Source organism: Brassica rapa, chromosome A04 (genome assembly GCF_000309985.2).
Source record: "Brassica rapa cultivar Chiifu-401-42 chromosome A04, CAAS_Brap_v3.01, whole genome shotgun sequence".
NCBI lineage: Eukaryota > Viridiplantae > Streptophyta > Magnoliopsida > Brassicales > Brassicaceae > Brassica > Brassica rapa.
In genome coordinates, this window is record NC_024798.2 from 3,290,279 (window position 1) to 3,303,216 (window position 12,938).

At 33.2% G+C, this 12,938-nt stretch overlaps 2 protein-coding genes and 1 long non-coding RNA gene across 11 annotated transcripts in view; 2 read left to right on the forward strand and 1 right to left on the reverse strand.

Moving 5' to 3' along the window:
- On the forward strand, positions 1-12,912 carry LOC103863198 (homeobox-leucine zipper protein ATHB-15). 4 transcript variants are annotated; one of them, XR_004457723.1, is made up of 7 exons: positions 598-840; positions 1,228-1,607; positions 1,814-2,021; positions 2,635-2,731; positions 2,807-2,956; positions 3,032-11,966; positions 12,060-12,912. XR_004457723.1 is itself a non-coding variant. In XM_009140958.3 (6 exons), the coding sequence occupies exons 3-6, from the start codon at positions 1,885-1,887 to the stop codon at positions 3,176-3,178; spliced, it is 531 nt and encodes a 176-aa protein (XP_009139206.1). In that variant the 5' UTR covers positions 1-840; positions 1,228-1,607; positions 1,814-1,884; the 3' UTR covers positions 3,179-3,298. The 4 variants fall into 4 exon arrangements, 1 of the variants encoding a protein (XP_009139206.1); XR_004457724.1 differs by lacking the exon at positions 12,060-12,912 and having other exon boundaries at positions 3,032-8,446; positions 8,721-11,822; XR_004457722.1 differs by lacking the exon at positions 12,060-12,912 and having other exon boundaries at positions 3,032-9,387; positions 9,465-9,773.
- Positions 1-12,938, forward strand: part of LOC103863213 — a 743,758-nt gene that overhangs the window by 610,817 nt on the left and 120,003 nt on the right. The gene's annotated exons all lie outside the window — the stretch shown is intronic.
- Positions 9,441-12,938, reverse strand: part of LOC108871582 — an 18,923-nt gene continuing 15,425 nt past the window's right edge. For 2 of the 6 annotated variants that reach the window (XR_004457732.1, XR_004457727.1), the window contains 2 exons: positions 11,839-12,537; positions 10,894-11,323 (listed from right to left, as the gene is read on the reverse strand). This is a non-coding gene — a long non-coding RNA (uncharacterized LOC108871582). Of the gene's footprint in view, positions 11,324-11,805; positions 12,538-12,938 lie in introns of all 6 variants that reach the window. The other 4 variants (XR_004457728.1, XR_004457729.1, XR_004457731.1 and 1 more) reach the window with 4 other exon arrangements.

Sequence of the window (12,938 nt, forward strand, 5' to 3'; positions counted from 1 at the left end):
CGTTTCGTGAGATCGCCGATCTGGCTTACTAGCAATCAATCCCCTCCTCTGCAATCAATCCCCTCACCATTTCTATACACTATTTAATCTCATTAATGGAACCTTTTGAGCTTTCCCAATCTGAGATTCTATATAGATCTCGCACTCCACCTCTTATCTTCACTAAAACTTATTCCCTCCTCACGTTAGCCAATTGCCTTCTTTCTTACTCTCACGCGCCTCCTCTAGCGAACGAGCGAAGTAATCTCCAGTCATCGGAGAAGGAATCCAAGGCGAAACGCCGCTATTTGGAGAAGGATAAAGGACAAAGCTCGATTGAGAGGATCGTTCTCCGTCTACGGAACTTAGGATTAGCAGCTTCTGACGACGACGAGGAGGACGATGCGGAGGATAACGAGGAGGAGGATGTGAAGAAGCCGGTGACTGAAGAAGAGAGGTTAGGCGATTTGCTGAAGAGAGAGTGGGTGAGGCCTGATGTGATACTCGCTGAGGGAGAAGAGAGTGATGATGAGGAGGACGATGATGTGTTGTTGCCATAGGAGAAGAACAAGGAAGAACAGGCGGCAGAGAGTAATGAAGGAGATGGAGGATTGTCGGCGGTGAAGAAGAGGAGAGCTAGAGCTTCGTCGTTGTCGGAGCTTACGATTGAGGATTTTGGGCTACGGAGGCTGAGGAGAGACGGGATGTATCTGAGGGTGAGGATTAATATACCTAAAGCTGGCCTCACGCAGGCGGTGATGGAGAAGATTCATGATAATTGGAGGAAAGAGGAGCTTGTGAGGCTTAAGTTCCATGAGGTGCTTGCTCGTGATATGAAGACCGGCTCATGAGATTGTTGAGGTATGTTTCAATTGATTACTGGTTGAAAAAAGATCTCTTTATTGCGTGCAGGACGTTAGTTGAATTTGAGGTGTGAAATTTGAAATTAGATAGCTAATATATAGGGACAATAACCACTTAATCTCAAGTTAGTTCTGCAATAGAATGGTCTTAGTAATGATCATTCAAGTTAGTTCTCTCTTAGTCTTGAATGATCTTGAACAATAATTACCTAATCTCATTACCTAATCTCAACTTAGTTCTGAAACTTAGTAGTTCTCTTTCTTAGTAACAGTAATGCAGTTTTGTATAGGAGATGGAGCTGAGCATGGCTGTTAAATAGTAACAAGTTGATGCAAAAAAAAATTGTTTTGTTGGGAACTGATTGGATTTACTCTTGATGGGCAGCGTCGAACTGGTGGAATGGTGATATGGAGAGCAGGAAGTGTAATGGTGGTTTACCGTGGACGTGACTATCAAGGACCTTCTGCAGTCTTTAATCAAATGGCCAGACCTGAAGAACACTATCAAGGACCTTCAGCAGGAAGTGTGCTGGTGTATTCTTATGTAACAGTAGATGATTTGATGCGTTTCTTTAGTGTCATTTCATGATATCTTTAGATATGAAGATAGGTTGGTTGATGTTCTTGAAAACATGGCGTTTTAAGGTGTATTGGTTTGAGTTTTTGCAGCTGATGAGAGAAGATGAGGCAACCCTTGGTAAAATAACTAAGCCTAGGCGTCCCAAGACTGTTGTTCTGTGTCCCACCAGAGAACTCTCTGAGCAGGTTCTTCTACTTCTACTGCTTTTATTTTCTCTCTTTACCAAGATTAGTTGCTGCTCTAGGACATCGTAAATTTGGATTCCATGTTTGAGTTGAAACAAATTTGAACTTGTGAAAAAAAAATAAAAAAATATGAACTTGTGGTTGCTGGGTAAAATGTAAAAGTTGGAATATTTATTTTCTAGAAAGTTTTGGTTGCCTTCTTATAGGATGACCATAACACTGGAGATCATGAGGCATATGCCTGAGCATCCCAACGTTGTTACCTTGAGGGAGACTTATGAGGATGAGCATGCTGTGCATTTGGGTATGGAGCTTTGTGAAGGTGTTGAGTTGTTTGATAGGAATGTGGCGAGAGGGCATTACACTGAGAGAGCTGCTGCTGTTGTCACTAAGACCATCATGGCAGTTGTTCAGGTTCGTCACGGTTTTGCTCTTTGTTTATCTCCAGATTGGTTTATAGATGTTCTATGTCTTAGTTTAAGCTCGTGTGCTGCTCCTTCTTCCTCTTCCCTTGCCGTAAAACCCTTCAAAGGTTTCCATTTGGACCTGTTTTTGATTGTCCTTAATGCTATGCTACACTAGGATTAGGCCACTTAATCTCTTTGCTGCAGTCAGAAAATGGAAATTGTGGGTTCATGCCATGTATATACAGAGTTTGGGTGATGTTCGCATTTGATGATTCTGATTCTGATTTGATTTGTGTTTTAATTGATAAAGACAGTTGCTTGCTCTTTTATGAATCTGTCCGTAATTGTTTTATTTACTATGCTACACTAGGGCTAGGCTACTAAATCTCTATGCTGCACTCACAAAATGGAAACCGTGGGTTCTTGCCATGAATATTGAGATTTTGGTGGTGTTTGCTCTAATTTCATTTGTATTAAGCAGTCATTTTGCATGTGATGCATAATAGACTTGCTTCTTAGAGGATTTTTTTGTTTTGATTTATTTATAATATAGCTGTTTGCTCTTCTCTGGATATGTTTTTAATTTTTTGTTGTTGTTGTTGTTGTTGTTGTGTGTATAGGGATGAGCTGGGTCGCTTTGTTTCTAATAAAGGCAATGAATCGGTTCTCAAGAACTTTTGGCATCATACAGATGCTATCATCTGCTGCTCAATGAAGGTACTAACTTAAACATCAAACACTCAATGAATGTTTTATTATTCACTGATCCTCTTTTAACCTTTTTTTGTTTAGGCCATGCCAGTCTTCATATTTGCAAACCAGGCGGGGCTAGACATGCTTGAGACAACATTGGTTTCTCTTCAAGATATCTCTTTAGAGAAGATATTTGATGACAATGGAAGGAAGACTCTCTGCTCTGAGTTCCCACAGATCATGCAACAGGTTTTTTAACAACGTTCTGGTCTGATTCGTGTATGTAGTTTGATATCTGACTTTAACATGATTTTTTTGGTTTAGGGCTTTGCGAGTCTTCAAGGTGGGATATGTCTATCAAGCATGGGGAGACCAGTTTCATACGAGAGAGCAGTTGCTTGGAAAGTACTCAATGAAGAAGAGAATGCTCATTGTATCTGCTTTGTGTTCATCAACTGGTCCTTTGTTTGATACTTCAAAAATAATCGGGTTTAAAGATTTCTAATTCATGTAATATTAAAAATTCAAAATTTGTTTATTACAGTTAATATTTTACCATTAGATATATTAAAATAATATTCTAGATCGATATTCAATTGTCAGTTTTCAACTATTACACGTAAAAAATATTATTAAGTACATTTTTTTTGATAAGGGGGTTTTATATTTTAAGTAGGTTATTGGAATACTTTTTCTTTTCGTGAATTTATTCGATATGAGATTTCGATCTCTTAAACTAAGATAATTTATGTTCTATACATAATTATATTTTTTACGTAACTCTAAAATCTCAGACTTGATTCTTTATATTTTATTAGTTAATTGTGTTACATATAATAGAAATACTTACTTCAAACTTAAAATATAAAAAAAAATCAAATTTAAAATTAGTTATATATAATTTAATATATAAAAATTCACATACAAATAAAAATGATAAATGTAATAAATTTGAATATATTATCCGCGCGTAGCGCGGAAAAAAGATCTAGTATATTGAATAACTCTATAATCTTATTGTCTAAGCTTCTTATTCGTCATTATTAATATATAGTGATATTTTGAGTTTGATACATAAATTATAATCTGAAATTATTAAATATACGATTTCTTTTAATAAAGCTTTATAATTTCTACAATTTGTATACAATACATTTTAAATTTTATATAGTTATACTGCATACGGATATTTGTTTATTATCTATCTATCTATCTATCTATCTATATATATAAAATATTGTTTGCTTCACTCTCATGCTGCCACGTCATCGCCACGTAGATAAGTCGAAGGCTCCTGTCTTGACACGTGTCTCACATCCTCGAAACGCAACACTTCGTTAACTCTCGGAAATTTGGTTAGTTAAGATTTGATAGAAACAATTGCTTTGGGCTTAAAAGCATAAGTCAAGTGGACTTCTGATACAATTATCGGGCCCCATTATAATTGTCTTCACCTTCACAACTTTGACGAAGAAAAGCAGTCATGAATTTCCGCTATTGTTGAGCTCATGTTTGTCAAACGGAATATGGAGCTCCAGCTGGGTTAAGAGGGAAAATCATTTCCGGCGAATCTCTGGTGGAAGGCTCCGTTGTGGTGCATAACTTCTCACCTACTTTAAAAAACTGACACCTTTACGAATCTTCTCGGCATTCAATCATTCACATCAATGTTCCAATTAACTCCATTTCCCCACTCCTTCCACGATTTCTCATTCATTGCATTCCCCCTATCTCACAGTCGGTGAATTTGTAGCTATAAGTATATGAGTTTTTTTCCCAAAAATTCATCATCTCATTTCTCACACAAAAACCTTTCGCCAGAGTATAACGACGTACTCCTCTCTCCTACTTGATGACATGATGTTCGGGCTCTACTGTAACACAACTTTCGAACTACCTCTGAAATACGGCAGCTGAGATTTTTGGATGGCGCTCGAGAGAGAAGCCGCAAGCTTATGGGTGTCTGACATGCTGGTCCTCCCACAAATTAATTCCAGCTAACAGAAAATCAAACATTTGAGATTTTTTTAATAGTTCAGTATTACCATGATAGATATGATCTCAGAGCCAAAGCCTTCCAAAAGTCTTCCCAGGTACAGCAAAAGAAAAGAAAAAATTCATTAGTTGCTGCTAGAACAAAACAGAGTAATTTAATAATAAAGAAACAAGCTATACCACTGGCAATTGTATCAAGACCCATATTGGATAGAGAACCGAACACATAGTACTATTTATAGCTAAGGGCATCTCCAATGGAACTTTATTTTTTCTCTATAATTTACACAAAAATAAAGTAACTCTATTATAGTGTAACTTTTGCTCCAATGGTGTTACTCTATAATAGAGTTACTCTATTACTCAATTATAGAGTAGAATATAGAGGAATGTCATATTTTACTCTATATTTGGAATGAAAAAGTGACATTCCTCTATATTTCACTCTATAATAGAGTAACTCTATTATAGAATAACACCATTGGAGCAAAAGTTAAACTATAATAGAGTTACTCTATTTTTGTGTAAATTATAGAGGAAAAAATAGAGTTCCTTTGGAGATACAAAAGAAGCTATGGTCAGTCACACCTTTCTACAAATGATAGAAAAGGTTGAAATTTTTCATTGACTTACGGTGAATCTGACATAAATAAAAAATTTTAAGAACAGAGATTGAGCTGTCTCTTTGATAACTTGAGACAGATCCATCATGCTCGATTGTCTGGAACCCATTCGGTACCAACATCCCGTGTGTATGAAAGGTCATCACAGATCATTCTTGGCCCCTTTTGTATCACTCTTCATTTGATCCTTATCTCTACATTAAATCTAATGTATAAATATCTCCTCTTATATATCAAAGCTTCAAGCTTTTCACATACTGATGAACTAAAATGATAACTCCTTTTGACTTTCTTCTCGGTTTAGAGGATCTAGAAACTGAGTTTTTTATGAAGAAGCTTGAATGAGAACGGCTTAAGAGAGGCTGTCTTATTGAGAAAGTAAAGGCATTTGGGTGTATATGGCTGCAGTGTAGTGGTCAGTGGCTGGAGAGCTGGAGAGGCGAGAGGAGATACTTCGTCAGATAGTTTTTTTTATGATGACAATTGTTAGGGTCATGGCATTAACCAAATTTAGCCAAAATAAAACTTCTTTTTATATAATGGATAATTTAGTATGTATATTTATTTTCTAATACTGAAAATATGAAATATGTAACTAAAAAGAGTTATGCAAATTTTGAGAAAACATAGGGGTAACTAATAAATATTATTTTATCATATGTTGGAGGATTCATTTTCTACTCATTTTTCAAAGACCAGCTATATTTTTTGGATATTTATCATGTTTGGATAGTGATTCAACACCATTAATTACCTGGTTTTAATTTGTGAAGTGATATAATTAAAATAAAATAGTAAATTTGTAGTAAAATAGTGAAATTGTAATTAAAAATAAACAAAAATTTCATCAAAATTAAATTAAATTTATATTATTTCGTTTATTGGCTTATTGCTGACCCGCCCGTCCGACCATAGTAATTTATATTTTCATGTTGTGTTATTTTTTTTTGTCAACGTTTCATTTCATTGAAATGAAACACAAAGGCCTTACATGGATCAGGTTTATACAATGAAAGCCCAAACAAAGATTCAATTGAAATTAAAAACACGGCCCATGCCGAAGTCGGCAACATGATTATCATTCTCTCCACGCGTCACTTATGGAATGTCGTAGAACATATGGATGAACACGTGTCCTTCATGCCCGAGGGTGGTACTCCGGTGACGTTGAGGTTGTCGACGCTATGAACTCCTCCGCAATTGCTTGTATCTTTGTCTTCCCCAAACTTCCCGATCACATCTAGCTCCAATCCTCCACTAAAACCGCCATTTACAGCCACAATTTCTTTATCTTCGACTGATAAATGCTGAGGAAAGCTCGATTTTGATAAAAACAAAACTTTTTATCGGACCATCAGAGATGCCGATTCTACTAAGTTTCGAAACACATATTACTTTGCATCAAGGAGAATTTATGTCATCTAGTGGCTCACAATAAGTGAGAGCAAAAATTGACACCAATAAACAAAGTATATGAGGATAATCAAAAGAAGAAAATACCCGACATGAAACTAACAGGATTTAATTGACTTTGTAAAGGAGGGGATGAGCTTTTTAAATTAAAATCAAACCATTATCAAAGATAAAATTCTTCAATTTGACAATCAGCATTGAAATAGTTTGAAAAGACACCACAAAATCACCTAAGAGAAGAGTAATCTGCAATCAGAACAAAAAGATTGATCTGATGATCGAAGATTTAGACAAGCATAACGATAATTTTCATCCCTATGAAAGATATTGATGAGTTAAGAGGGATGAATAGAGAAAATTTCTCTCTCTCTCCATGTTGTATTCAAAAATAATACTTTAACATCTATCACTTTAGTATTTTGCAAAATTTTATAAGTAGATACATTGTTATATTTAAATGATATAGCTTTGTTGTTTTAGTAAATTGTATACATAGTAGTATCTATCATACTTTTTTATTAATATATGATTTTTTTTAATGCTACAGCATTAAGTTTTTTGATTTTTTTTATTATTAAATTGAGATTTCAGAATACTATATTACTTTCGATTTTACAACCTAACTTTTTGTGTTACATTTCAAAGAATTATATTTTAGCATCTATGATTTTACGTTTTATAAAATTTGAAATATTATCATTTTGAGTTTTCAATATTTATTTTTAAAATTGTATACTTGGTCAAGAGAAATTTAGAAAATTACACAATTATTTTTTTAATTTGGAACATTATATTTTTTTTTGAAGATTTCTTACTAAATTAATTCAATATTTTATTAAAAATATATTTGAACTCTTCTTAGATTTTGTATATTTTTCTCAACATATTTTGTTATAATTAAAAGAAACATTAAATTTATAAGAAAAATTGATTTGTCATTAATATTTTTAGTTAATTATTAAAATTTCAAAAAATTCTAGTAACATATTCTGTAAAATAAGAAATGAACTAAAGCTTAGATATATACTATTATTTTGTATATAATTATGAGAAATTATTAGAAATACCACAAGTGAAGTGCCACTTTTCAAAAATACCACCAATAAAAAATTATACTAACATTTGGGTTTATGCTTTAGTAATTATTGTTTAGGGTTTAGTATTAAGGGGTTAAGGTTGTGTCGATAAATGTTCTATAAATATTTTAAAAAATTAGGTTAGTGTTATTTTACAAAGGCGAATTGCCACTAATACCACTTTTCTAATACCACTTTTCAACTTTACACTAACCAATTTTACCATTAAAATTTTAATAGGTAAAATACCATTATACCCCTAATTAATTAAACCTAAAACTATTCTCTTCTTCCCCAAAGATTTCTTCAAATCTCAGATCCAAAATGAACGATACATGTAATCAAATCCGACGAATCAGACGATGTTGACGAGTTCTCCGGCGCTGAGGAGTTCTCCGGCAAAATTTCTGACTAGTTATACGGCGAGATCCGACGACGCTGCTGATGAGCTCAAACGAACAAGACGAGTTCTCGGCGAGATTTACGAACACTGAAGAGTTTCCGACGAGATCTGACGACGAGTTTTCCGGCGAGATCTAACGAAGACGAGTTCTCCGATGAAGCTGACAGACTCTACAAGCTCAGACGAACGAGACGATCTCTTTCCCTACACCTAAGAAACGCTAACAAAGGTAAGAGGATAATAGATGGTGATTTTCGTCTCTTTCTGTAATTGTAGGTTGGTTTATCAAAATCGATCTGTTTCTCGAAAGGAAAACGAAATTTTTCTCATGAAGTTTTCAAATCTCAAATTTATAAGACCTTATAAATTGAGTCCTTTCGAATCTTACTGTTGATTTGTTAGCAATCAAAAGACATAGAGCTTAACATATATTTAATTACTAACGTAAGAGTAATATTATTCCATGATTACTTCTTCTTTTGGTTGATCTGGTAATGTTGCAGGGAATTACAAAGGTGTGCTGTGAGCTTTTAGATTTAAAGGATGCTGTGGAGAATATATGTGGTGATATGCATATCAAGTACCTCACTTTCTTGAGGTAATACAATGCTACTATTTGTAGTTTGACTAGCAAAGTTTAGTATGTGCAATATATGAGGTAGAAGGTTGGTATTTTGATGTAACGTTATGTTTGGTACTTTATGAGATTCATTTTTATGTCTTGTTTTGTGTATAATATCTAAAGAAGCAGTGGAGATGGAGATGAGTTTGTTGAGTTACGAAAGCATATTATTTTTGAATCTTGTTTTTGGAAGTGAGCTAGTGCTGATGCGTAGGAATAATATGTGATTGGCTTGCGTTCAGATTTTGAAGATCGACCAGGTTGGTGAGCTGTTTGAAGAAGTAAGAGGGACTCTGAACTAGAACGTGGTTTGTGCGATCAAAGAATTACATATTTATAACGCTTTATAAAAGTTGCAGAGTTGGCTTGGTAATACATTCTTCTCTCTCATCTTCTTCAGACATCTCTTAATTAGGATGTTATCGCATCCAAGGGCTCAAACCATACTTGTAGATGGAGCTTTTAGGGAGGGCGAGCCGCTGATTCCACTTCCTTCATTTAAGATCTTGGTGCTTCTCACATTCTCTTCTCCATCCACAGGAGTTAAGGTAAGTAGTAGTATTTATAAAACTAAACCATGAAATGAGCTTGTTTGATTCTAATCACAAGCATGGTCTCTGTACAGTCTACATAGAGGGTTGAGACAGTATATCCCTTGCTGAAGGACGTGGCTCTTTCACCAGATATGTCTTTTTGTGTTAATTGTCTTTTTGAGGGACTTTAGAAAACTTAACTTGTAACCCATTATAAATCAGTTTATAAACGTTTATAAATCATTTTTGAGTTCCTTATACTTATTCTGCCTAGCATTCCTCACAAGACTTCTCAAGTTCACACATTTATATGTTTTAATAGACATATCCGATCAACTCTTGTTTAAAAACTTCTTTATAAAGACTTATAAATCGTAGTTTCACAAAAAAAAAAAAAAAAAGAGACTTATAAATCGTCAAGTTGTACTTTTAATAATATCCTGAAATCCAGATTTATAAAGAATTATAATTAATGCAGTGTTCACTATCCGAAAATCTTAATCTTAACCAGAATTATTCAAATAACAAGTCCAACTAAGCCTTATTTGCTTTTTGGATAACAGAAGGAAGCAAATCCTAAAATTACTTGAACTCTTATTTAAAAACTTTTTTATAAAGACTTATAAATCGTCGAGTTGTACTTTTGAAAATATCCTGAAATCCAGATTTATATTTTATAAAGGTCTAAAAAATTGGAACAAATTTAACTTTTAGTAAATAACTGCATGACTAATGTTGTAGAGAGAAACTCACACACATTCAAAGACTGAATTGAACAACATTAAAGAGTTGACGAAGTCGGTTGTTTAGAACATATTCATATAAATTGTTTTTATAAATATTTTATAAACTCTTATAAATTATTTACATACCTTTATAAACCCTAGAAAATTATTTTATTAACTCTTATAACTTGTTTAATAAGCTTTTCTAAATGGTTATAGACTCTTATAATTGATTTAAGATCTCCAATTGATTTCTAAACCTGTATATACCTCTATAAACCTTATAAATTATATACATACCCCTTATAAATGATTTATAAACTTTTATAATTTTTTTAATAAACATTTATAAATTGTTTATATACTTTATAAAATTTTTTATAAGCCTTTATAGATGGTTTATAGACTCTTACAAATAATTTGTAAACCTTTATAAAAGGTTTATAATATTTATAAATTGTTTTTAATAAAATTTTATAAATGATTTATAAACTCTTATTAATTATTTATATATCCTTATAAATATTATTTTACAAGTCTTTATAAATTGTTATAGCCTCTTATAAATGATTTCATAGACTTTCTATGTGATTCATAAACCAATAAACCTTATAAATTGTATGCATATCCCTTATAAATTGTTTATAAACTTTCATAACATTTTTATAAACAATTATAAATGGTTTATAGACTTTATTAATTGTTTTATAAACCTTTATAAAAAGATTATAAACTTTGCAAATTGTTTTATAAACTTTTATAAATGATTTATAAACTCTTATTTGCTTTTCATCTCTCCTTTGCTCTTTATTTTTATCTTCTTTCATGTGTTATTGCCTTATATCATACGTTGCAAAATGTAAATTCACAAATCCTTGTTCCCATTAGCTTTTCTTCATTTTATATCCTTGTTGAACCGTCAAGATCCATGTTATCAAGATCAGGAGGTGTTGGGTTCACGAAATGTTTGTATTCCTCAGGGAATCCAAACACTGTATTAACCACAAGATGTAACAAAGAATAAACAACGTTTTATAAGTCTCTACAAATCTCTAATTTATAATTTAATAAACTCCTATAAACTACATTTATAATCTTTTATAAACACTTCACATTATTGCAAAGACACCGATTGGATAATCACTTTTGAATTGTCTACTGGTTCTGTTCCAGCTTCATAAATCCTCAGAGGCAATCTCAAAGATGTGCAATTCATTGCTATCTAGCTGCAAGACGAAATAAAAAATGATGTTAACTTTTAATCATGGTCTAAAAATACCTTATCCAATCATAATGTTTATATATTTCGATAACAACCTTACAAAGAATATATGATAACAAAAGACGAGACTTTTCAAATTCACACATTTATATGTTTTTTATAGACATATATGATTAACTCCTGTTTACAACCTTTAATTATAAAATCTTGTATTGCATTGAGTTGTACTATCGACAATATCCTAAACCCAAGATTTATAAGAGGTTATAATTCTTTAAAATGCAATGTTCACTATCCGAAAATCTTTCTCCTAACAAGAACTATTCAAATGACAAGTCTAAATCAACCTTATTTGTTTTTTGGATAATAGAGGAACGAAAATCCTAAAATTACTTGAACCCAGATTTATAATGGTTTATAATTTTTCAAAAATTCAATGTTTACTATTGAAACTCTTTCCCTTAGATCGACATGTTCTAAACCTACCTTCGTTGACTTTCTTCGAACAAAAAAAAATACCTAAGTAGCTGCTTCCACCTCATCTGGTTCCCTTGACCATCTCAATCCACAATACTCGCCTGCTGCAACTTGCGTCTTCTTCGACGTAGCAAGAACTTTCTCCAAATCCAACTGTGACAATGGCCTAGGTACCTGACAAACAAAATGATAGCAACTCACAACATCAACACTTGCAAATTTGGTGACTGCAACAGCATTGGACATTTTCATATGAAACTTAGAGGACATGGTCTCCATTTTCTCTCTTCCTCTAGGATTTCTCTGATAGGGAAGTAAGCTGCTTTCTTGCAGAGCTCAAAGATGTCTGATCCGGTGTAGCCTCCGCATAGACGAGCTAAGTGATCGTAGTCAATATCGGGCTCCACCCTCTCTCCCTTCAGCGTCACTTTCAATATCTCAGCTCTCTCCTTACGTTCAGGCATTCCAATCTCAAAGGCTTGAGGAAGACGCCTCATTATTGGTTCATCAAACTCTGATGATCTGTTTGTTGCAGCAAGTACCATCACCCTCGCATTCGCTACGAAGCAACCATTATACTCATTTAAAAACTACTGTATCCAAGTAGAGCATGCTCTAGACTGCACTAGAGTGATCTGAAAGGTGAATGATTCAACTTACGATCAGTAGAAAACCCATCCCATAAAGCCATAAACTTAGTCTTCATGTTTGCCATGGCTTCGTGATCTGTGACTTTTGTACCTGTGACTTTTGTTTCATGCATCTTTTTCTTCACTTATAAATCATTGAGTTGTATTTATCAACAATCTCATGAAACCCAGATTTATAAGGGGTTATAATTCTTTAATATTCAGTTTTCACTATCGTAACTTATCTCTTCCTTAATATGCAGTTTTCACTATCGGAAAATCTATTTCTTAGCTGAAACCATTCAGATCAATCTTAATATGACTTCAAAACCAGATTTAAGTTTTCAAATACTCAATGTTTTCACTCTCAACGTTTCACTATGAAATCAGTTTCTCTTAGATCGACCTCTTTAAATGAGATATCTAAGAGAACCTTGTTTGATTTTTCGATAAGAGAAAGCACAAAATCGAATCAAACAAAAAAAAATACAGAAATTAGAGAACAAACAAATA